This window comes from Triturus cristatus, chromosome 5_2 (assembly GCF_964204655.1).
Source record: "Triturus cristatus chromosome 5_2, aTriCri1.1, whole genome shotgun sequence".
In the NCBI taxonomy this organism is placed as follows: domain Eukaryota; kingdom Metazoa; phylum Chordata; class Amphibia; order Caudata; family Salamandridae; genus Triturus; species Triturus cristatus.
The window spans coordinates 1096543583-1096567457 of record NC_140588.1 but is presented as its reverse complement, the minus strand read 5'-3'; the positions used below and the strand labels follow the sequence as shown (position 1 = coordinate 1096567457).

The window sequence follows — 23875 nt, the reverse complement described above, 5'->3', positions numbered from 1 at the left end:
CCAGGACGCATTGGGGGGTTGCCCCGGCCGGCCGGAGGTGGGGTGCTGGCCACGGGTGTTGCCGGTAGGGTGTCTCTCCCTCGCCCCTGGCCTCCTCCTCCTCCCCGAGGACGGTGCTGGCCTTGGTTGCTTCGGTTTTGCTCGTGTGGCCCTCTCCGGCCCACTCGGGTGCTTTCCCATCGGTCAGCTTCAGCAGCGAGTTGCCGGGGGTCAGTCAGCTTACTGTCGAGGAGGTGCTGCCTGAGCTCGACGAAACAGTTGTTCGACAGGTGTTCCCATACCATAAGGTTAAAGAGTTGTTCGTAGGTCGTGACATGGCTCCCCTTGATCCAACCCTCGAAGGCTCGGCTGAAGTAGTTAACGTACTCCACCCAAGTTGTACCCGGGATCCGGGTGCAGTCTCTGAACCTCTGGCGGTACATCTCAGGTGTGAGGCCGTAGCGGGTGAGGAGGGCAGCCTTCATGTGGTCGTAGGACGACATTTGGTGATCGGGGAGCTGCAACAGGGCATCGCGACCTTCGTTGACGAACCTCCCCCATAATCCGGCTCCCCAATCACTCCGGTCGATCCGGTGGGAGGTCATGGCGATCTCGTAGGCTTTGAACCACTGTTGGATGTCGTCTTCTCGGCCATACTCTCGGACAACATCCTTGGGGATGTGGACTTTTTTCTCGGTTGGCCCCGGGGTGTGCGGTCGCTCAGGCGCCCCCGGTTCTTTATTCTGTTTCCGAAGTTCTATTTCCGCCAGTTTGCGCTCGTGTTCGAGTGTGATTCTTTTTTCCTCAAGCTCTCTCTGTCTCTGCTTTTCTTCTCGTTCTTCTCGGAGCCGCATATGCTCTAGATTTAGTTTCTGCTCGGCTAACTTGAGTTCACCGTCCATCTTGAGTCGTGCCATTTCCAACTCGTGTAATCGGGTTCTTTCTCTTTCTTGGATCTCCTCCTGCGAGAGGCCCGTTCCCCGCTCCTCGGGAGCTGTGGCGTTCCCCTCTGGTGCGACACTGTTTTGGGCGGGGGGTCCGGTAACCCCATTTTCTGTCCATGACTCAAGGGCGCTCTTTAAATCGTCTTTGGTACTTAGGCCGGTGGTAGCAATGCCTAGTTCCATGCAGAATTGTTTAAGTTCGCGGTGGCTATATTCTTCCAACTTATCCATTTGGAATTTTTCAGCGGAGCTGCTATCTTTGGCTGACATCGTAGTTTTGTCGTGGGGTGAGCTACTCTCTGTACGATTACGCGTTGATTCGGATCGCGCCGCTGGCCACCAATGTTAGACGGACCGGGAGGGTCGGCCGAGGACAGGGGGAGAGGTCTCCGGGGAGAGCCGTCTCCAGCGATCGTACAGACAAATAACTTCCCCCCCCCACAGACAGATACCACACAAGGATAAGGTTTAGCGTTCTTTATAAGCACTTCTTAAGGTACGATGAAATGGTACAAGGAGGTCTGGACTCAGGGGTCCCCTCTATTCGAGTCTCTCAAGGTAGGAAAAGGGGGGTAGCGGGACAGTTTGGTTACCAGTCTGGTAATTGAGATGGTCTGGGGGGTAGCTCACAATCCTCGAGCTTGGTGGATTTAGTCGGTACGGGCCGCGGCAGCGCCAGCAGGTCCCGGTAGAGATGGTCGATACACGGTCCGCGGCAGCGCCAGCAGGTCCTGGTGAAGATGGTCGTAGCAACGAGCCGCGGCAGCGCCAGCAGGTCCCGACGAAGATGGTCGATGTACGGTCCGCGGCAGCGCCAGCAGGTCCCGGTGAAGATGGTCGTAGCAACGGGCCGCGGCAGCGCCAGCAGGTCCCGGGAAGTTGGTCGTAGCAACGGGCCGCGGCAGCGCCAGCAGGTCCCGACGAGGATGGAGGTTGCAGAAGGCCGCGGCAGCGCCAGCAGGCAGGACGATAGTTCGCAAGATAGTGCTACGGCAGCGCCAGTAGTCCGTCAAGGCTGAGTTCTCTCGGTGTCTCTCGACTCCAGGATACAACTGCCTTCCTGCTCCGGAGGTGCCCCAGTTATAGGGCAGGCGCCCTTTGATGTCCGGACCCTCGCACTTGGAGGTCGGGGGGTCCGGGATGAAGGTGTCCAGACACCCAGCAGGGGGTGGAGCCAGCGCCTGGGGGAGCTGGAGGCGATCGGCACCCGGCGGGGGAGAGCCCTTGACGCTTCGTTCCCCCATTGACCTGCCAAGTGGTCCGCTCACCTCCTGGGTGGATGGTGGTGCCGGGATGTCGGGGCCGGCCAGGCCCAGGGTTAGGGTCGGGTGAAGGCCACGCGGCCTCGTGGCGCAGGGCCCAAGATGGCGGCTTGACCCGGCCGGGGGAGCCGGTGGTGGCTGGGGTCCGTGATACATGGAGGTCCGAGGGTAGGAGTTCCGTCGGGAGACAGGGTACGGGTGATTTTCGTGGGTCACGCCTGGCGGGCCGGGGCTTGGGCCCTGTCATGCGGGGAGGGAGCAAGCCCTTCGTGTGGCCTGTCCAACAGCCCTGTAGTCAAACAATCGTCAAGGGTCCCTCCCATTCGTACCACCTATTCATCTTCTGCTCTCCCCGGCTTCCAGCCGTGTGCATGCAATGACAAAGAATGCATGCCACATGAACATGTTTACGCAGAGAATATACGCCACCCGGGGAGTACTAGGAATACAAACCCGCCCTGTCGAAAGCCTCATCAAAAGCCTGGAGTCGCCCAATGGATACAGATGGCAAACGTTACTGTCATACACTCCTAGGTGCACATTTCACAAGTAGATATTGTAGTCATACTTTAACCACTGAAGCTGAAACAAACAAGAAGATTATTGTTATAAATGAGTAACTTATGTCCCTCGGAGTGCGCCCGGGACCTACCTTTAAGCAGAGCACTGGCTGGACGAAGAGTCCCCAGGAGCTGGGTCTGCAAAGACAAGAGAGTGTGAGACTGCTGCTTCCAGTGTGGATATGTCTCTTTTTTTAGTCTTTATTTGTGTTTTTTGCAACTTAACAATTCAGCAACAGTAGGGCAACAATGGCACGTTCCCGCACCAGCACATTAAGTACTGCCAGTACTCAGCAACATTATAGAATTCAATAATACACCCATGAAATTTATAAGCAGTGTTAGACCTGTCAGCCCTTTGGGTGGTCCCTCCTCATCATTATTTATTTTGTCCCACTTTTGCCTCAAACCCTGTTTGAATTTTTCCTTTTTGGGAACCACCAGACTTTTTCGTGTTGCTACAGATTCAGGGAGCCATTTTAGCTACCCCTGAAACTTCTGTCTGAGGGCCTGAAGCACAAAATGGTGGCCTCCTATGACATCACCAGCATCCACTGGAACCTACCAGCACCTTCCAGAACCTTCCAGGAGATTCCAGAACTGTGTGACAGTTGGAAACCGTTTAGAATGTTGGGAGGATAAGAGAGGCAGTTGGCAGTTGGAGCTGGCAGTTGGCACCTGACTGGTGAAGAGAGAGGAGCACAACAGTGAAGGAGGAAGGAGTGAAGCAGCAGGGGTGGAAACTTGTGCCTGGAGTGGGGTCCATAAACCCACCCTTGATACTTGTCCCTACTGATGGATCCCAGCCTATAGCCCTGTGTGGGAAGAAGTCAGAAGAAAACCATCCTAAGGACCTGGACAGCAGGAACAGGCCTTAGAACCAAGAAAGCAGCAAGATTCTGACCTGAGAACTGGTTTCCCTGGAGTCTGGCGTCGAGTAGCCGAAGACCTGGAGCCCGAGGTGGAGAAGCGGCGCTGACTGAGGTAGCAGACGTCGTACCCGGAGCCGCCTGAGGTCGTAAGAGGGCGCCGACGGAGGTCGAGAGGAATACCAAGGGTCGAGAAGGAAGTGAACCGAGGTCGAGTGAGCGGCGTCATCGGAAGGGTGAAGTCCGCCCTCCGGAGTCGTCGGAGACCGAGGTAGAGGAGCACCGGAGGTCGGGAGTGAGGATCGCACTCCGGAGTCGCCCGGAACCTGTGAGGAGGAGCACCGGAGGTCGGGGGTGAGGATCGCACCCCGGAGTCGCCGGAAGTCGACACCGAGGCCAGGCCGGCCGACGTCATCGGAGCCGAGAGCGCCATCGGACCGGAGCCGCCCGAAGTCGACATCGTGAAGAGACTGCCCGACGCCGTCGAATCGGAGGTCGAGATCGAACCGAGGCCACCGACATCGGACCGGAACCGCCTACCGGCGTCGTCAAAGAACTGACATTGGGCCGAGGCCGCCGAGACCGAACCGGAACCGCCTCACGGCGTCGACACGACTCCAGCGGCGTCGGAACATCAGAAAAGGGCAGTAAGTGGAGTAGAGGGCGCCTAAGGCCCTGTGGAGACCTGAGAGACTGCTCTAAGGGGCTAGGAAGGTGCTGAAACCAACCTGACTGTGCAAGGGGTGAACTGGGACTATCCTAGAGAGGTTGTGTGGAGAGAGAAAGCCAGGGCACTGGTATTCCCCCCTTTGATCTACCTCAGTTTAGGCCTCAGCCTTGTCCCAGCCAGGGAGTAGCCCCCCCAAGCCTTCCACACCCTGCAAGCTGTGCCTGGGCCAAATCAGCCCTTAAGAATTGAAAAGTCATCTGATTATATGAGTGTTGCTGTATACTTTTAATTATTTATTGGGGGTACTGTATTTATTGAGTTTTTACCTATTTATTGCTGCACTATATTTATAGGTCCACAGGACTTGTTGGTGTACAGTATTTATTGGTACAGTATTTATTGCCTCAAAGTATTTAATTGACTGTATGTATTGCACTTGTATTTATGCCCTGTTATTTATGATCACCCCTATTTATTTCATCAAACAGCAAATATTTATTTGACCTGCTCTATTTAAGAATGTGTATATTGTGATTGTTATTTATTTTTCCAATCAGCAACTAAGAGAAAAAGATAAAGAAAGAATATTTTCATAATTTTTACGGTGTAGAGTCGTTTTTGGAACGGATGCACGCATGGTTATTGTATGGGTATATTGTATGCTTAGCACTGCGCCTGTTTCCTGACCACTCGAGCCAAGCTACCCCATTGTGTTGGGAAGGTCCACCACCACCCTGCGGAGTGGGAGGGGGGCTGTTTCCAACATAAATTGGTGTTCAGTGGTGGGATAGAGCTGTGCCTACATATACTCAACAATAACTGTGGGTAGTCCATAGGCCTACACCGGGAGTTTTCTCACAGCGGCCTTCCTAATTGTGGGTTTTTGTTTTTTCCAAATTTACTCTGGTGGTGGGAGGAGGTATTATATAAGGTACCACCCTACATTGTTACTGCACAAAACCTGTCCTCTGACCTGAGTGGGCGAGATGGAGTTTGTACTGGAAGATTTAGAAACGTACACTGTGGCCCAACTCAGGGAGTTTTGCCAGCGGGAGGGGGTGTACTGTCCCCCAGGAGCAAAGAAGGGTGCACTCCAAACCAGCTTAAGGGCTTGGGGGGAGGCACGCCGAGAAAGCAAGGCTGAGGAGGAAGACAGGGATGGAGAGCCTGACCCCGAGGGGGCTGAGATGTACCAACCTGAGGTGGGGAACCTGTCAGCAGGGCCCAGGACACTTTCTAGGAAGGGCAGCACTGTCTCTAGTGGGGGCTTATCCAGCGTGGAGTTAGCAGATCGGAGAGAGAAAAGACAGCTCACATGGGATTTAGCAAAGCTGGAGAAGGAGAAGGAGGAACAGAGGATGGCTCATGAGACGGAGAAACAGAGGATGGCTCATGAGATAAGACTGAAAGAGATAGAGCTTCAGATCCTAAGAATTGGGGCACCAACTGTTCCTAATGGTGGCAGCCAAAACCAAGAGTCCACCAGGGAACCCAAACCTTACCTGCCAAAGGACATAGTAGCTAGCTATGGGGTGGGTGATGACATCGCCAAGTGGCTAGCAGCCTATGAGGTCTCGTTGAGGGCCCATGGGGTTCCAGTGAAGTACTGGGGAGGGGGATTGTATAAGTACATGCCTCCAGCTGGTAGGGATGCTTTATTGGCCCTCGAAGAGGATGAGCAGACCCACTACCCCACCATGAAACTGGCGCTCATCAGAAAGTTTGGACTAACACCTGAAAAGTACAGACAGAAGTTCAGGGGTAGTCACAAACTGGGCACACAGAATTGGGTGGACTTCCTGGACTATGCAAAGAAGGCACTGGAAGGTTGGATTCAGGGCAGTGAAGTAAGGAACTACGAGGAGCTGTTTGACCTAGTATTGAAGGAACACCTACTCGAGAAATGTTTCCCTGAACTGCGGCAACACCTGGTGGATAGCAAGCTGACCAGCCCCCGGAAGCTTGCTGAGGAGGCGGACATTTGGGCTAGTACCCGGGTGTCCACAAGGGGGACTGGAGGGGATACTCAAAAGGCCGGACAGGGCGCCCCCCAGAAGAAAGAGGGAGGGGAAAAGAAAAAGGAGTTCTCCAAAGGCCCCCAAAATAACTTCCAAGGGAAGGGAACAGGATTCACCTCTAAGGCTAACCCACCCAGAAACCCTAATCCTGGCCAGAGTCAGCAGCCAAGGGTTGTCCATTGCTATGAGTGCGGTGGCGTTGGACACTATAAAGGAGATCCGAAGTGTCAGAAACGATCACCCCCTCCCACTGGAGGAAAGCCCCCCGGAGTAGCTAGTGTAGTGCTCGGGGAGGAGATGCCCTTAACTAAGGGAAGGGAGTGGGCGGGTGTCACTTTAGTGTCCCTGGGAGAACGGGAGATGGTTCCTAAGATCCAGGTGCCCGCAAATACCGCAAAGTATGGGCAGTGGATCACCATCAACGGCCAAAGAGGGGAGGCTCTGAGAGACACAGGAGCCAGTATGACTATGGTGCGTAGCCAACTGGTGTCTCCAGAGCAGGTAATTCCCGATGTACTCCACCCAGCCGCGATGGCTGACGGCAGAACAGGTCACTATCCAGTGGCCGAGGTTCCCTTTGAATGGGGGGGGGTTGCAGGTTCACTTCGAGTTGCCGTAAGCCCTGCCGTGCCAGTCGATTGTCTGCTGGGCAATGATATGGAGCACAACGCTTGGAAGGAGGTGGAATACCGGACTCACACCGAGATGCTGGGTACACCTGACTGGGCCTGTGTTAGCACAAGGTCCGCGACTACCCGAAGAGGGAGTTCATTCCGGCTGGAGCCTGGAACAAAGGCCCAGCCAGCTGCCAGTCAAGGGAAGAACCGAGGACAGGAGGAGCCTGCCTCGGCGTCTCCACCCCGTAGGACGGATAGGCCACCGGAGGTGGTGGACCAGGAGTCTGCGGAGGGGGACGTTACCAACCTGGAGGACCTACCCATCCCGGCCGAGTGGCACGTGGAGGGAGGCCCGTCCAGGGAGGAATTCTGCCAGGGCCAGAGGGAGTGCCCTACCCTTGAGGGGCTGAGGCGACAGGCCGAAGCCCAGGCAGCAGGGAACGTTGAAGGGAACTACAGTGTTTACTGGGAGGATGGCCTCCTCTACAGTGAACCCAAGGCACCCCTACATGGATCGTCACGAGCCTTGGTAGTTCCTCAACGTTTTCGAGCCTTCCTTTTAGAGTTGGCTCACGAGATACCATTGGCAGGACACCTGGGGCAAGACAAGACCTTCGCCCGTCTTGTCCCACACTTTTATTGGCCTCAGATGAAAGTGTCGTCCGATACCTACTGCCGGACATGTGTGTCTTGCCAAGCCAGTGGGAAAACAGGGGTGAAGCTGAAAGCTCCCCTGGAACCACTTCCTGTCGTTAGCACCCCCTTTGAAAGGGTGGGCATCGACATTGTGGGTCCATTAGATCCACCGACTACAGCTGGTCACCGGTTTATCCTGGTTTTGGTGGATCATGCCACACGGTACCCAGAGGCAATACCTCTGAGGACCATAACAGCACCTGTTGTGGCTAGGGCCCTGATGGGAATCTTTACCCGAGTGGGTTTTCCCAAGGAAGTTGTGTCCGACAGGGGGACCAACTTCATGTCAGCGTATATGCGGGCAATGTGGAAGGAGTGTGGAGTGACCTACCGGTTCACAACTCCTTACCACCCCCAGACCAATGGTCTGGTGGAAAGGTTTAACAAAACCTTAAAAGGCATGATCAGAAGTCTGCCTGAAAGCCTGCGGAGGAAATGGGACGTCCTCCTACCCTGTTTACTCTTTTCTTACAGGGAAGTGCCACAGAAGGGAGTGGGCTTCAGCCCCTTCGAGCTTCTGTATGGGCACCCTGTACGTGGACCTCTTAACCTGGTGAGAGACGGATGGGAAAGAACTCCCAGAAAGCTCCCCCAGGATGTGGTGAGCTACATGCTGGCCTTCCGGAGCCAAATGGCTAAGTTGTGGAAGCAAGCTTCTGACAACTTGGAAGCCAGCCAAGCAGTGATGAAGGCGGGGTATGACCACAACGCTCACCCGGTGGAGTTGGAGCCTGGCCAGAAGGTGTGGGTGATCGAACCAGGAGAGCTTAGTGCCCTCCAGGATCGCTGGTCAGGACCCTTTGAGGTGTTGGAGAAGAAGGGTAAGGCTACCTACTTGGTGGACCTGAAGACCCCTCGTCAGCCCCTGCGGGTGCTGCATGCCAACCGCCTCAAACCCCACCACGAGAGGCCCGAAGTCATCTTGATGATGGTGACTGACGGAGGGGAGGACGTGGAAAGCGAGCCTCTCCCTGATCTGTTTGCGTCTCAAGAGAAGGATGGGTCGGTGGAGGGAGTGATTCTCTCCCCATCTCTAACTCCTGAACAGCAGGAGGACTGTCGCCAGGTCTTGGGGCAGTACTCTTCGTTGTTCTCCCTTGTCCCGGGTAGGACTCACCTGTGCGTCCATGACGTGGACACAGGAGATAGCCCACCTGTGAAGTCCAAGATCTACCGGATGTCAGACAAGGTGAAGGCCAGCATTCACAGTGAAGTCACTAAGATGCTGGAGCTAGGAGTGGTTGAACCTTCTAGCAGCCCCTGGTCCAGTCCGGTGGTGTTAGTACCAAAAGCTGCACCACCGGGTGCCCAACCAGAACTAAGGTTCTGTGTGGACTACCGGGGACTGAATTCAGTGACAAAGACTGATGCACATCCGATCCCTCGGGCGGATGAATTAATTGACCGGCTGGGAGCTGCCCAATATCTAAGTACCTTTGACCTTACTTCAGGGTACTGGCAGATCTCTTTGACTAATGGAGCAAGGGAAAGGTCAGCCTTCTCCACGCCCAATGGCCACTACCAGTTCTGTGTGATGCCCTTTGGGCTCAAGAACGCACCTGCCACGTTTCAGCGCCTGGTAAACCAGATCCTCACCGGGATGGAGAGTTTCTCTGCTGCTTATCTGGATGACATAGCCGTCTTCAGTAACAGCTGGGAGGATCACTTGCGTCACCTGCAAGCTGTTCTCCAGGCCCTGAGACAAGCTGGATTGACGATCAAGGCCAGCAAGTGCCAGATCGGGCAGGGGTCGGTAGTGTACCTTGGACACTTGGTGGGTAGGGGAACGGTGCAGCCCCTCCAGGCGAAGATCGAGGCCATCATGGCCTGGGAACCCCCCAAGACACAGACTGAGGTCCGAGCATTTTTGGGCCTCACGGGTTACTATCGCCGCTTCGTGAAGGGGTACGGTACCATCGTAGCCCCTCTCACGGAGCTCACGTCCAAGAAACAACCTCGACGGGTAGTCTGGACGGAGGCTTGTCAGCAAGCCTTTGAGAAATTGAAGAAAGCCATGTGCGAGGCCCCGGTCTTAAGGGCCCCAGACTTTTCCAAGAAGTTCATTGTCCAGACAGATGCATCAGAACATGGCATTGGGGCAGTGTTATCGCAACTCAACGAAGAGGGTCTGGATCAACCCGTGGTCTTCCTATCCAGGAGACTACTTCCCAGGGAACAGAAGTGGAGTGCAATAGAGCGTGAAGCCTTTGCAGTGGTATGGGCTCTGAAGAAGTTGCGGCCATACCTGTTTGGCTCGCACTTCCTGGTTCAGACCGACCACCGACCCCTTCGTTGGCTGATGCAAATGAAGGGGGAGAATCCCAAGTTGTTGAGGTGGTCTATTTCCCTACAGGGGATGGACTTTCAGGTGGAACATCGGCCTGGAGTGGACCACGCCAATGCAGACGGTCTCTCAAGGTATTTCCGCCTTAGTGATGAGAACTCCCAAGGGGTTGGGTAGCTCTCCCCACTTTCAGCTGGGGGGGACGCGTGTTAGACCTGTCAGCCCTTTGGGTGGTCCCTCCTCATCATTATTTATTTTGTCCCACTTTTGCCTCAAACCCTGTTTGAATTTTTCCTTTTTGGGAACCACCAGACTTTTTCGTGTTGCTACAGATTCAGGGAGCCATTTTAGCTACCCCTGAAACTTCTGTCTGAGGGCCTGAAGCACAAAATGGTGGCCTCCTATGACATCACCAGCATCCACTGGAACCTACCAGCACCTTCCAGAACCTTCCAGGAGATTCCAGAACTGTGTGACAGTTGGAAACCGTTTAGAATGTTGGGAGGATAAGAGAGGCAGTTGGCAGTTGGAGCTGGCAGTTGGCACCTGACTGGTGAAGAGAGAGGAGCACAACAGTGAAGGAGGAAGGAGTGAAGCAGCAGGGGTGGAAACTTGTGCCTGGAGTGGGGTCCATAAACCCACCCTTGATACTTGTCCCTACTGATGGATCCCAGCCTATAGCCCTGTGTGGGAAGAAGTCAGAAGAAAACCATCCTAAGGACCTGGACAGCAGGAACAGGCCTTAGAACCAAGAAAGCAGCAAGATTCTGACCTGAGAACTGGTTTCCCTGGAGTCTGGCGTCGAGTAGCCGAAGACCTGGAGCCCGAGGTGGAGAAGCGGCGCTGACTGAGGTAGCAGACGTCGTACCCGGAGCCGCCTGAGGTCGTAAGAGGGCGCCGACGGAGGTCGAGAGGAATACCAAGGGTCGAGAAGGAAGTGAACCGAGGTCGAGTGAGCGGCGTCATCGGAAGGGTGAAGTCCGCCCTCCGGAGTCGTCGGAGACCGAGGTAGAGGAGCACCGGAGGTCGGGAGTGAGGATCGCACTCCGGAGTCGCCCGGAACCTGTGAGGAGGAGCACCGGAGGTCGGGGGTGAGGATCGCATCCCGGAGTCGCCGGAAGTCGACACCGAGGCCAGGCCGGCCGACGTCATCGGAGCCGAGAGCGCCATCGGACCGGAGCCGCCCGAAGTCGACATCGTGAAGAGACTGCCCGACGCCGTCGAATCGGAGGTCGAGATCGAACCGAGGCCACCGACATCGGACCGGAACCGCCTACCGGCGTCGTCAAAGAACTGACATTGGGCCGAGGCCGCCGAGACCGAACCGGAACCGCCTCACGGCGTCGACACGACTCCAGCGGCGTCGGAACATCAGAAAAGGGCAGTAAGTGGAGTAGAGGGCGCCTAAGGCCCTGTGGAGACCTGAGAGACTGCTCTAAGGGGCTAGGGAGGTGCTGAAACCAACCTGACTGTGCAAGGGGTGAACTGGGACTATCCTAGAGAGGTTGTGTGGAGAGAGAAAGCCAGGGCACTGGTATTCCCCCCTTTGATCTACCTCAGTTTAGGCCTCAGCCTTGTCCCAGCCAGGGAGTAGCCCCCCCAAGCCTTCCACACCCTACAAGCTGTGCCTGGGCCAAATCAGCCCTTAAGAATTGAAAAGTCATCTGATTATATGAGTGTTGCTGTATACTTTTAATTATTTATTGGGGGTACTGTATTTATTGAGTTTTTACCTATTTATTGCTGCACTATATTTATAGGTCCACAGGACTTGTTGGTGTACAGTATTTATTGGTACAGTATTTATTGCCTCAAAGTATTTAATTGACTGTATGTATTGCACTTGTATTTATGCCCTGTTATTTATGATCACCCCTATTTATTTCATCAAACAGCAAATATTTATTTGACCTGCTCTATTTAAGAATGTGTATATTGTGATTGTTATTTATTTTTCCAATCAGCAACTAAGAGAAAAAGATAAAGAAAGAATATTTTCATAATTTTTACGGTGTAGAGTCGTTTTTGGAACGGATGCACGCATGGTTATTGTATGGGTATATTGTATGCTTAGCACTGCGCCTGTTTCCTGACCACTCGAGCCAAGCTACCCCATTGTGTTGGGAAGGTCCACCACCACCCTGCGGAGTGGGAGGGGGGCTGTTTCCAACAAGCAGTATGAAAACTTTTCCCCCATCCAACCCCTCGCTCCCACCCATGCCAGTCACCCAGTATCACCCACGCACAACCGCTCCCCGTCTCTCCCACCGTATGAGATATGTATCTCTTTAGCAAACACAGGAGACAAGTTAGAATATGGACCTTTGTAAATAAATAGTGCCTGGAAGCACCTTCTAAGCAGGGGCCTGTCAGACAATGAACCCACAAGGTGCCATAAATGATGTAGGAGGCACAGAGGGTGCAGTGTGAAGATATTTCAAGCCGCCTTCTCACTGCTCTCAGATCCCTTAGGAAGTTTAACTTAAACAAGTCAGAAGTCACTCACCTGTTTTCACTTCAATGTACTCATTTCCTCCTGAAAGAAAATACACCAAGTAAGTATGTGGTTAGAGGTCACAGAGGTCATACAGCTCATTCTCTCTCAGGTCTTGGGAGAGGTGGGCAGCAGACAGGTGCAAGGAAGACAAGTCTGCTCTATGTTGTATCTTACATGAAGCTTTAGTGGGAACAAGTCCCATCTTTCTAGCAGCCTTAGTTCCCCCTACAATAAGCTCGTCATGGATCAGCAACGCTGACCCCTAGCAGTGGGACCCTTTGCTTCTAACAAATGTCAGAAAGTCCCTCTTTTGCTCTTTTGCATGGTTAGCCCCCGCTTTTTGCATGGTTTTGATGTAGTTTCAATTGAAATGCACAAGCTCCCTGCCAACCAGGTGCCCTGTGCCAGTGCTTCTTCCCCAAAATATATCCACAATTGGTACTTCTGCCCCTGTACGTTCTTAGTAAGTGGTGCTCTGACTACGTTGGGCCTGGGAGCTGAAGAGCGTCCCATGGGACGCACCTCACTAGGACCATGTCACTGCCCTTTCAGCTTGCATGCCCCTGTGAGGTAGAAAACTACAAAGTCGACATGGCACCCTGCCTGGTTGCTATGCCAGCCAGCACTGCCTGAAGGTATAGGAAAGTCACCCCTCTAGCAGGGTGTACTATACCACAGGTAAGAGCTGTGAGAAGTTGGCCTGGTATATGCTGTCCACTAATTAAAGTGAGCACCCTGTACCAGTCCACACGACCCTCATGATGTATGAGGTCAAAGATAACCTTTAGCAAGCTATCCTAGTGGTAGCTATGGAGAGCAGCCTTCAGGCCTAATCTTGAAGGAATGTAAAGCAGCTTGTTTTACCAGAATATCACCTCCTGAATGACCAAATGAAAGGCGAACCACAAAGTGTTTGTATAAATAAAATTTCAATAGAACAGTTGTAAGTAGCACAATACACAGCGGGCTCCCGGGGGAGACCGAACCATATACTAAAAAAATGGTATAACAATCACAACTTCAATAGACAAAGTACATAGAGCACGTAGAATCACTGGGACCCCAAGGAACCACCCCAGGTGAGTAGATTGAGACCCCACGGAGGACAGGTGCAGTGTGAAAACATGACGCGGACTCTGTACAACTCTATGGGAAAGTCACGGTTAAAGTTTTACAAGTAAAGGACACTTTGGAGAGGACTTCAAGCAAGATAATCGAGGATTAGGAGGTTCTAAGGCCAACTCACCTGTGGAAACCAAGTTACCCGAGTTACCTATCCCAGAGGAGCCGGGTGCATAGGGCTCAAGTGGTGTCGGAAACCTCTGTCGTTTTCAATGGCGTGCTGAGAAGAAGTACTGCTGCCGTGGAAGTGGAAAGTGTCCGGTGGAACCCAAGCCTGGATTCGAGGTGAGAGGAACCTGAAAGCATAGGGGACAGAGTCTGGGTCACTTCACCTGACCAGGGGCTCAGCAGGCAATGGCCCACCGATGTCGGATGCTTCAGGTGAGATGAGGTGCTGCTTGACTCTTCAGCCACGAGGACCAGGAGACGTCGAGGATGACCAAAGTTTGGAGGTGAGCTGACCCACGAAGGATGACGAGTGCTGAGGGGTCGGTGTCTGGCTGGAGCACCAACAAGCCTTGGCAGCTGCAACCCACGCAGATAGAGGAAACAGGTTACGGTTTGGACCAGCAAGGTCCAGGGGACTCTCCAAGCAATGGAGAGTCAGGGCACGTCTGGAGCAACCAGGTAAGCCCAAGAAATCACATGGTGACCCTCGCCAGGACCCACAGGCCAACGGACCAGGGTTCGTGAGGAGACCTCAAGCAGGATTACGAAGTACCAGCCCACGGAGCACACGGTGCGAGGAGGCTGGAGATCTTCAGTGGAAATATTGCTCGGGTCAGGACTACATGGAGTCCAATGCACAACTTCAGGGAATGCTGGTAAGTATGTGCAGTTGCAAATGAACGCGGTACACAGTGGTTCGGGTCACGAGGTCTCCACGAGGGATACTGGCCTCAGCTTCGCTGGAAGGGCAGATCGACCTCAGAGACCTTCAGAAACCCACCTCCTGTGTTGCAGAAATCTTCAGTGTCCTCAGGAGCTCAGGAGATGCAAGCCGGTCAGTTGCGCTTAAAGTGCCTGCTTCAGCAGGGGAGTAACTCCTTTACTACAAGGGAGATTCTTCAGTCGCCCAGTGTCATGCAGACAGTCGGAGTACTTGGTCTCTTCTGTAGCAGAATCTTGTCCAGGTAAAATCCAGAGTCCTGTAGCCAGGTAACCCATTTTATACCCACGGGAAGGGGTAGGACAGATTCAGGGTTCCCTCCTAAGGGAGGGGCAGGAAAGAGGGGCGGCTACACCCATGTCCTTTGTCCAGTTTCACGCCAGAGCAGGAGCCACTGGCTCCCAAAACTGGTTTGAACTGGACTATGCACAGGGACACCAAATGTGTCCACAGTGCAGACTATCTGGCATTCTCAGAGTGCACCCACCCAGCCCCAATACACTAAACCCTGTCTGGGAGGTGGTCACACCTCCCTGTGACAGGATGCCTTTTGTCATGCCTTTCTCTGCTCAAGCTTGGCTCAGCAGCAGGGGGGCAGAAATGTGTCTGTGGCAGGCAGCGTCCATTTTGTGCTGCCCAGGCTAAGAAAGCTGGTACCGGGCAGACCGGTGACCCAAGCATGTCTTTGTGGAAGGGAGGAATCATACCTTCCACACCAGTTACGGTGTGGAGGTATGATTCCAAGGTGTTTGACACCAAACACAACTTGTTTCTGAGCAGCCGTTAGCATTTACCGCGCGGTTATAAGGCACTTAAACATATATGTATGGCTGCATCACAGACAGCCCAAAGAAATAATAATAATAAGTAAGCTTATCAAGTGCATGGTTACACTGGCAAGCGTGTCCCAGCGCTGCAGCCCATCTGTTGCAGTAACATGAGATATCTTAAGAGATGACGTTATATGTTTTTTTCGAAAAGAGCCTTTCCGACGGTTCTAACCGAAGAGCGCGAGGGAGGCCATTCCAGTGTTTAGCGGCTAGGTAGCGGAAAGATCGACCACCCATTCTCACTTTTTTAATAACTGGAATCTTAACCTGTGCCGTCCCCCGGGACCTCAAGGCCCGGGTACGAGTGTAGAAGGACATTAGACTGTGTAGATAGCGAGGTCCGTTTCCCTGCAGAAAGCGGTGACTGACACATAGGGCTTTAAAAAAAATTCTCTCCTTCACCGATAGCCAGTGTAGGACAGCGAAGGCATTCCTGGAGGGAGCTCTCCTGGGCAGCATCAGGACAAGGCGAGCTGCCGCGTTCTGAATGCATTGGAGTCTCTGCACACACTTACCGCTAGCTCCTAGGTATAACGCATTCCCGTAGTCCAAGCGGGAAGTTACCAACGCAAGGACTAGAGTTTTCCTGGCTGCCACGGGAAGCACATCTAAGATCTTCCGAAGGCCTTTCATTATTCCGAAGCACTTCCCGGCCACAGTTCTGGTGTGGTAATCAAAGGAAAGCTTAGAGTCCAGCCACATCCCCAAGATCTTAACCTGGTTACTGGGGGAGGGGGTGGGGCCTAGGGTCTGCGGCCACCACGCCGAGGACCATATCGAGGGAGCCTTACCCACGATTAGAACCTCTGTCTTGCTGCCATTTAACTTTAAACAGTTACTTGACATCCAGACTGCCAGCTCCTGTGGACAGGTGGAGAAATTGGTGGCTGCCTCTTCATGGGTTTGAGATAGTGATACCACCAATTGCGCATCGTCCGCATATGACAACACTAATGCCGTATTTCATAATGTCTGCCAGAGGGGCCATATATAGATTAAAAAGAGTGGGGCTTAGTATAGAGCCCTGGGGGACCCCTTGAGCCAGCACAATGCTTTTAGAATAATACGGTCGTTGGGACACCTGAAAGCTTCGATCCTGTAAGAAGGATCCCAGCCACTCCCAGGACAGTTTCTCCAGCCCTCCTTTCTTGGGGCGCTGTAGGAGCAGTGGGTGGGCGACGGTGTCAAATGCGGCGCTGAGGTCCAACAGGACCAAAGCCACCGCCTGACGTTCGTCTACGTGTCTGCGAATGGTTTCTGTTGACAGATGCAGTGCTGACTCAGAAGAGCACGTTGCCCGGAAACCTGAGTGTGCGGGGTGCCGTAAACTGTGTTGAGTAATGTGCGTTGTCAGTTGAGTGTTGACCATTTTTTCGGCTATTTTAGCAAAATATGGCAAGAGTGAGACTGGACGAAAGTTCTCCAACTGGCTCGCACTCACACCCGGCTTTTTCTTGATGGGGATGACAACCGCCTCTTTCCACCTTTTTGGGACCACCCCTGATTCAAAAGACAGTTTAAGGAGATGCCTGATATAGGGTACTAAGATCTCCATGCTCTCCATGCTCTCCCGTGTGTCGTAGGGTCCCTTGGTGACCTGGATTTAACACGTAGGGCCATAGTTTTAAGGTCATCATAGGAGGGGAGGTTAAATCTGGAGAGGCAGTGTGCCTCCTCCGTGTTAAACAGCCTCATCCTCTCCGAGCTCCCATTGGGTGCCTCATCCGGGAAGGTGGTATAAATTATTGATACCTTCTCTGCGAAGAAGTCTGCAATCAGATTGCAAGACTCCACCGAGCTGCTTTTGGGAACCGTAGTTCTGGCAAGTGATGATATGTCCTTAAAAATTACGAACAGTTCTCTGGAAGAATTTTCAGCTTGCTCTATCCTTGTGTTGCAGTAGACGACGCGAGTTTTCCTTATGATTGAGTGGTAGTGTTTTAGACTAGTTCTATAGTCGGTCTTCCTATTCTCTGAAAACTCTTTCCTCCATATTCTTCTAAATGCTTGCCCAAAGTTTTGGCTCTCCTGAGTTCTTCATTAAACCAAGGGGCAGATTTTTACTGTCTCCTCGGTGCGCTAGATGGCCACGGGGCTACTCTGTCTAGCGCCTCAGTAATCCATTCATCTAGAGCGCTACAGGCAGTTTCAATATCCTTTCCCCCTGGTTGCCCCCACTGCTGAAGGGCATGATTGAAACTCACTGCTGAGAACCTAGCCCATTTCCTCTGCAGTCTCCCTTCGCATGACAACTTCAGGAATGGGGTCTTAGGTATCATAGTGCTAAAAGGGATCAGGTAATGATCTGTCCACGGGACTGCATTAGGGCTTTCAATTATTAGATCCCCCCAATTAGCGAAGACTGGGTCGAATAAGTGGCCCCGTTGGTGGGTCGGGAGGGAAGATTGCAACACCAACTGTAACGCGGCTAATTCCTGACAAAGCTCTTGCGCTGCAGAACTAGCCATATCATCAAAGAGTAGGTTCATGTCTCCCAACACCAACACTTTAGAGTACCAGAGTGCCGGTTGTATTGCTTGTTCCCTGAGGCTATATACAAACTGGGAGATAGGACCCGGTGGTCTATAAATTAAAAAACCTTGAATGACATGTACATGGACTCCGAACGCTGCAGAGGGGCCCTACTCATGAAGGGGCACCTTCTCACATAAAACCCAGCACCCTGCCTTCAGGATCGTTAAGGCCTGCCATAGGGGTGGCTGATCTGTTTTAAGTGTAGTGATATATGTACAGATAGAGGGATACTATATCTGAGTAAGTGGTGCAAGCACCAGCTTACACAGTTTGCAGTAGCAATCTGTTGGTGTCAGTTTGAGTGGTCTCTTAGGGGTGGCATAATACATGCTGCAGCCCCTGAGAGGCCTCTGGGGGTACCTAGGCTCTTGGTACCTGTGTACCATATACTAGGGACTGATAGGGGTACCCCAGAATCCAATCCTGAGTGTACCTAAAGTACAGGCTTACCAATTTAAGGGAGAAAGCAGATAGGCTGGGGTCCTGATTAGCAGGATCCCAGTCAGACTAGTCAAAACCCAGCAAAACACCAGGAAAAAGTGCGGGTAACCATGCAGTCAGATCCTACCTTCCTACAAGAGCGAATCTGCAATATATGCCCGACAATATTAGGGTCCATTCCTTAACCCCTTCCATGCTCAGCTCGTCATGAGTCACAGTGGAGCTGTGCTCATGACGAGCTGAGCTCGTCATAACGGCCGCGGCCCGCCCACGCGCGATAAATTCCCCGCCTGTGCGGGAGAATTCATCAGTGGGCGGGGTCGTGACGAGTTCAGCTCGTCATGAGCACAGCTCCACTGTGAGTCATGACGAGCTGAGCTCGTCACGAGCACAGCGGTGCCACGGCCCCCCCGCACCATGGGGGAATTACCCCCGCAGGGAAGGGGTTAATTTCGTAAGTGTCAGTGAAGCCATAAAGAGTACATGGGCTGGAAAATCGACAAGACAAGTTCCACAGCACCAGGACGCCTTCACTGAACAAAGCAGTGTTTGGTGCCAAACTACTCCTCTCAATGAATCCACACTGATGCCAATGTGAGATTTCTTGTACCATGTACGCAGAGAGCACCTCAGAGGTGCCCCCTGAAAACCTACCGACCCAGGTGTGGTCTCTGCCACCACCAAACATGTTTCTGGACCCCTGGGTGGACAGCCTCTCTCTGGGACCAGAAACAATGCACATCCTGGGCGGAAGTGTCACACCTCCTCCATCAGGATGGGCCAGTGCTCGAAGGGGATGCTTCAAAGGCCTGAAGCCTTTGTAATGTGACCCACAGCCTCTGCTGCTGGCAGCAGATGCCGGTTTACACCCCCCCTTTGGGTGGGGAATCCGGTTGGTAAACCTAGAAGAATAGGAGGTGTACCCACTGCTGCCGTCTCCACCCCGAACGTGGGGGAGGCGAGGTGAAGCACATCTTCCAGTCCCCACCATCTTGAAGATGGGGAGACCCCTTCAACCAGGCATAATAGAGGGTGCAGTCACCACAGGTAAAGTGCCTATTGGCCCTACCTGCTACTCCCCTAAAACACCCCATATTTAGTATTTAGGTGGCTCAGCCAGAACTAGAAACTAGATCTGTGACGATGTAAAAAGAAAGAGGACATCGCTGCAGAGAAGACTGAAGAAGACTACTGCCTTGGCCCCAGCTCTACTGGCATGTCTCCAGCTTCTGCGAACCTGTCGTGCAGGCAGCGGCCTCTGAAAACCCTGGGAGGACTGCTGCCTTCGATAAAGACTACAATCTTCCGTGGACAGTGGACCTGTTCAGAAGAAAATGACTAAGGCATCGGATCCAGCTGGAACCGCGATCCCTGCCCACTCTACACCCGATGTCCACAGTCCGAGTCTGAGCGGCCCACCCGCCCAGTGAAGTCTTGTCAGCAATCCTGACCTCAAGTCCAGCGACTGCTCCTGACCTCCGCAACGACGCCTGCAATCTGAATCCGGAAGCTCCCCGACTGCGGCCGGCTCCAGTAAGAAGATTTTGACGTCGAAAGGCATCCCTGCACCCGAAGCCCCTGGGCCTTGGTGAGCTGAACTGACTGTGCCCCTGCAACCCCCTACATTACTACTTACCTCTGCTGTTGCTGGTCTCCCTCTTGCAACCTCCGGTGCGACGTCTGCAGCATGTTTGCCAAAAGAAGAAACTGTACTATAAAGCATCTGGCACCCCATGCTGATTGTGCATCCTGCACCTCCCTGCCCCTGTGCCGCAGGTGGTGTATGTTTGGTGCTGCGTTGTTGCCCCCGTGAGTGTGTTAACCCCCAAAGCTTGGACCCTGCAACCGATCCACCTACCTACAAGAAGTGTGGTGCCAGGCACCCCCAGTCTCCATTGAAAAGCATTGACTTTGACCTTTGCACCCAGCCGCCCCGGGCGGCTGGTGGTGCAGTTTTGGTTCTCTTCTGCTCCTTGCTGACCTTTGGGCCGGAAGACTGGATTTGTAAGTGTGGTACTTACCTGTTAAACCACACTATTGTTTTCCCCCTAGGATAACATTGAACTGCTTCGAAAATATGTAATAGTGTTGACTTTTGAAAGTGCAAAATATTTTTCTTTTAAAACATACTTTGACCTTGGTCTTAAAATAAAATACACAAGTATATTTTTGCTAAAATTGGTCTGGATCTCCTTCTTGAGTCGTGTGTCCATTATTGGTCAATATTGTGCAATAAAGGTCTTACACCTCTGTGTTAGGTCTAAGGCTGCTTGCCCACACTACCACTAATAGAGCACTTTGGGTTTTAAATTGAGCCCTGCACACTTTTGGGGAACCCTTCGACTCTGTGCACGGTATTACCACCTTGTGGCAATGTTTCATGCAGAGCCAGCTTCCTACAACAAGTAAACCACAAAAGCAGCGCGGCGCATGCCCACGCTTCCATTTCCTGCCACAGTGCATCACCATAGTCCAGTTTAAAGCTTTTTACCTACTCGAATATGATCCAGATGCGCCCACTGCTTTGTGAGGAGTACAGAGCGAGTGTAGATTCACAGAGGGATTCTCATGGACACATCTGCTTCAAGGCTAAGGCCTGATACAAGCCATGAGATCTGCAGATTCACGTAGAATTGTGAAATGCGCCAGCCTAATGTAATTATCTTGAAGGGAGCATAGCGGTTGTAAACCGCGGTTAAGGCAGCTTCAGGTTGCACAAGGTCACACATAGTACTTGCCACCTGCACCTCTGCGGTTCTTCAGGGGCACACAGTATCATTCTCCTGTTACCGACTATGCACAGGGACACGGCTTCAAGAATGTACACGGCTTGAGTAATAAATTAGGGAGGTAAAGCCAAACGACCCCGAATGGGCCTATCAGAGAGTGCCCCTTGACAATCTGGAAGAAATGCATCTAAAAAGGCACTCGGGCCTCATGTACTCTCTACAACAGTTTGAGATCTGGCCCTTGGAACTCACATGCGCCCCAATACTTTACTCTTTCAAACGTTTTAGGCTCATCAGTGACATTGAACAGGAAGTTTACAGAACATTTCTTTCATGGAAGACTCCGGGCTGAACAAGTCCCTTTGTGGGTACTCGGTTACTCGGGGCCTGTAGTAGGCCTGGGTGTAATTTAAATCAGGGTCATATACCATGCATACATGTGTGGGTCAACATGTGCTATTCGAGCGTCACTGCTGACATTTTATACTTAAAATACCTAAAGTCATCACCTGCACATGAATCAGTGTTCAGAATTTCGAGCTTCTCTGGAAGTTCCACTGAGGGCTCATTTGAAGCTTCAGACTCAGTCAGGGCTCCAAGAGACCAGATACATTCTCTTCAATATCCCCCTCTGTCACTCAGTGTGCATGAATTACAAGAATGTATATTGTTCTAAAAGGCCCTGGGTGAGGACCCAGGAAGAGATCCACAGGCACAGAAAAGCCACCCCTGCTTACCCAGGATAAGAAGTTCTGACAGAGTTAGAGGTCCGGCTGGCCCTGGGGTGGAAGCGCCCAGCCCTGGGCTCCCTTATCCAGCCTGACGCATCGCAAAGTGCAGGGGATGGGCCCTGCAGGCACTGGAACATCTCCCCTGCTTATCCTGGTTCAGCTCTAACTGGGCCCTAGGTCTACTAGAGGCTCCTGCTGGCCTCTAGTAGAAACACCTGGCCTGCCGTGCCGTAAAGTGTCCCAGACGAGGTCTACCCTGCTCGTCCGAGTTCAGAAGATGTGACCAGAAATACAACAGGCCCTGGGTTGGAAGGCCCGGTCACCCTTCTCTGGCCCACCATGTTGCAAAGTACCCGGCACAGGGTCCCAAAGGAAACTTGGGATCTCCCCTGCTTGTCTGGGTTCAGACGTTCTGACCGGGCCCTGGACTCCCCCTTCCAGCCTACCATGTCACAAAGTGCCCAGGATGGGGTCCCGCAGGCACCGGGAGGTCTCCCCTGCATGTTCATGTTCAGAAGGGCTGACATGGATAGAGCTCCCACTGGTCCTGGGGGCAAGCCCCGGGCTCCCTTCTCCAACCCACTGTGTCACAAAGTGCCTAAGACGGGGTGCCACAGTCGCACTACGTGTCTCACCCACAGTAATCACAAAGCAAACTGACTGCACGTGTCTACCACCAGTGTCGGCCTTTAAGATAAGGCCACTGCGAAGCAGCAAGGGTAACTGGCACTTGGCTGATTACACATGAGCAAGTGTGCACACAAGTGAGTCTACTGTTGTGCACAGCCTGGTAAATGCGCACAGGTAGCCTGGTGCAATGGGGACTCTACATGGTTAGTCACCTGGGATAGGCCTTATAAGGTTAGTGTAGACTAATAGGAGAAGTCAGTGTGATATACTGTTTTGTCTATAGTGAAACTCCATTATACACATAGGGAGAGAACTGCCTCGGAGTGCTGTTCCGCTCCCCTTTGGCCTACAGAGATCATTGACATCCTTAATTGGAGTGCAAACTGTGCGGAAAAATCAATTATGTAACTTCAAAAAATGATATTTGTGCACTTTATGGGTCATCCAGAGTTTTCATATTTCTCTGGATCAGAGGCCAGTATTTTTGTCACCCTGCTATGTCCAGTTAATTACATTTCTCTCCAGCAGTAGGAACAAAGGCCTCTCCACACAAAGAGAGCAATTAACAGTACTTCACCCAGCTCCTGAGGAGGAAAGGGATGGCGCGAAATGATCGGCATCAATCAATCAGCTGTCACACTGCACCAGGGATGGGCCTGCCCAAGCCTACTGAACAAAGGAGAGTGCCTAGACAACTGCAGCCTACCCAGAAGAAGGGCTTTTTTTGAACTTCTTGTGTGCCAGTCCCTGGCAGTGGTCAGCGAGGGGTGGAGCGGAGACCCCAGAAGCTGATGTGACCAGTGACTCCTGTATAATGCCATTTTGAACTGTCCCAGCATGCTGTGCAGGAGGGTTGGGACAGGGGTGGAGAGGTGACATGGCACCCTAGGATTGGCCAGGAGTGTCTGACTTCTGGAACCTTCCTCTCCCATTTAAAAACTTGTGCACAAGGTGGAGACTCTCTCTTGCCTGTGGACTTTTCTACACTTTGCTGCTGGATCCTGGGACCGCCATGGAGAACCGGAAGGAGGGACCCCCAGACCCTCACTCAGGACTGAGTGCTCTGCCCAGCTGACCCCAGGACCAGTGGGTCTCCCCAGGGCTGGTGAGGCTCATCCCCTTAAGCCCCCTGAGGACCAGTTGTGGGAAAACCGTAGACTTTTGTGTGCAGAAAACAAGATCAGGAGGACAGATGGCGTGGGAAGCCAGGAGAACCAGCTCCTTGAGGGCTTCACTGCTTTGATCCTGCAGAGTGAGGAGGGTCGCTGCCCCTGGCGAATAGAGCTCGTCCCCAAGAGTACAATGCGCCCAAGATCGTCCAATCGACCAAAGGGGACCTGCTTTATCTCATTGTAAAGTTTGGCGACCTTTGACCGTTTCTCGGATGGAGCGTGTGAAGCTGCGCTGCCTCGACTGGAAAATGCCCCGGGGTGGGCCAGGGACCAGTGGTCGACGCAAGTGATTTTATTAGTATTGCCCCCAGGGAGGGGCTGTGCGTGAGGCCCCCTCCCCTGACTTCTCTGCCTGGCCAGGGACCCCATCCGCAGAGCATGCTCTATTACAGGGGCCGGG

The 23875-nt window shown here is 52.9% G+C and overlaps 1 protein-coding gene across 4 annotated transcripts in view; it reads right to left on the bottom strand.

The window, feature by feature from the left end:
* Nucleotides 1-23875, bottom strand: part of LOC146829753 (class I histocompatibility antigen, Gogo-C*0203 alpha chain-like) — a 439978-nt gene that overhangs the window by 13081 nt on the left and 403022 nt on the right. For 2 of the 4 annotated variants that reach the window (XM_085608479.1, XM_085608481.1), the window contains 2 exons: nucleotides 12406-12435; nucleotides 2838-2883 (listed from right to left, as the gene is read on the bottom strand). In XM_085608479.1, coding sequence (XP_085464605.1) covers nucleotides 2840-2883; nucleotides 12406-12435 — 74 coding nt within the window. In that variant the 3' untranslated portion in view covers nucleotides 2838-2839. The remainder of the gene's footprint in view (nucleotides 1-2837; nucleotides 2884-12405; nucleotides 12436-23875) is intronic. The other 2 variants (XM_085608480.1, XM_085608482.1) reach the window with 1 other exon arrangement.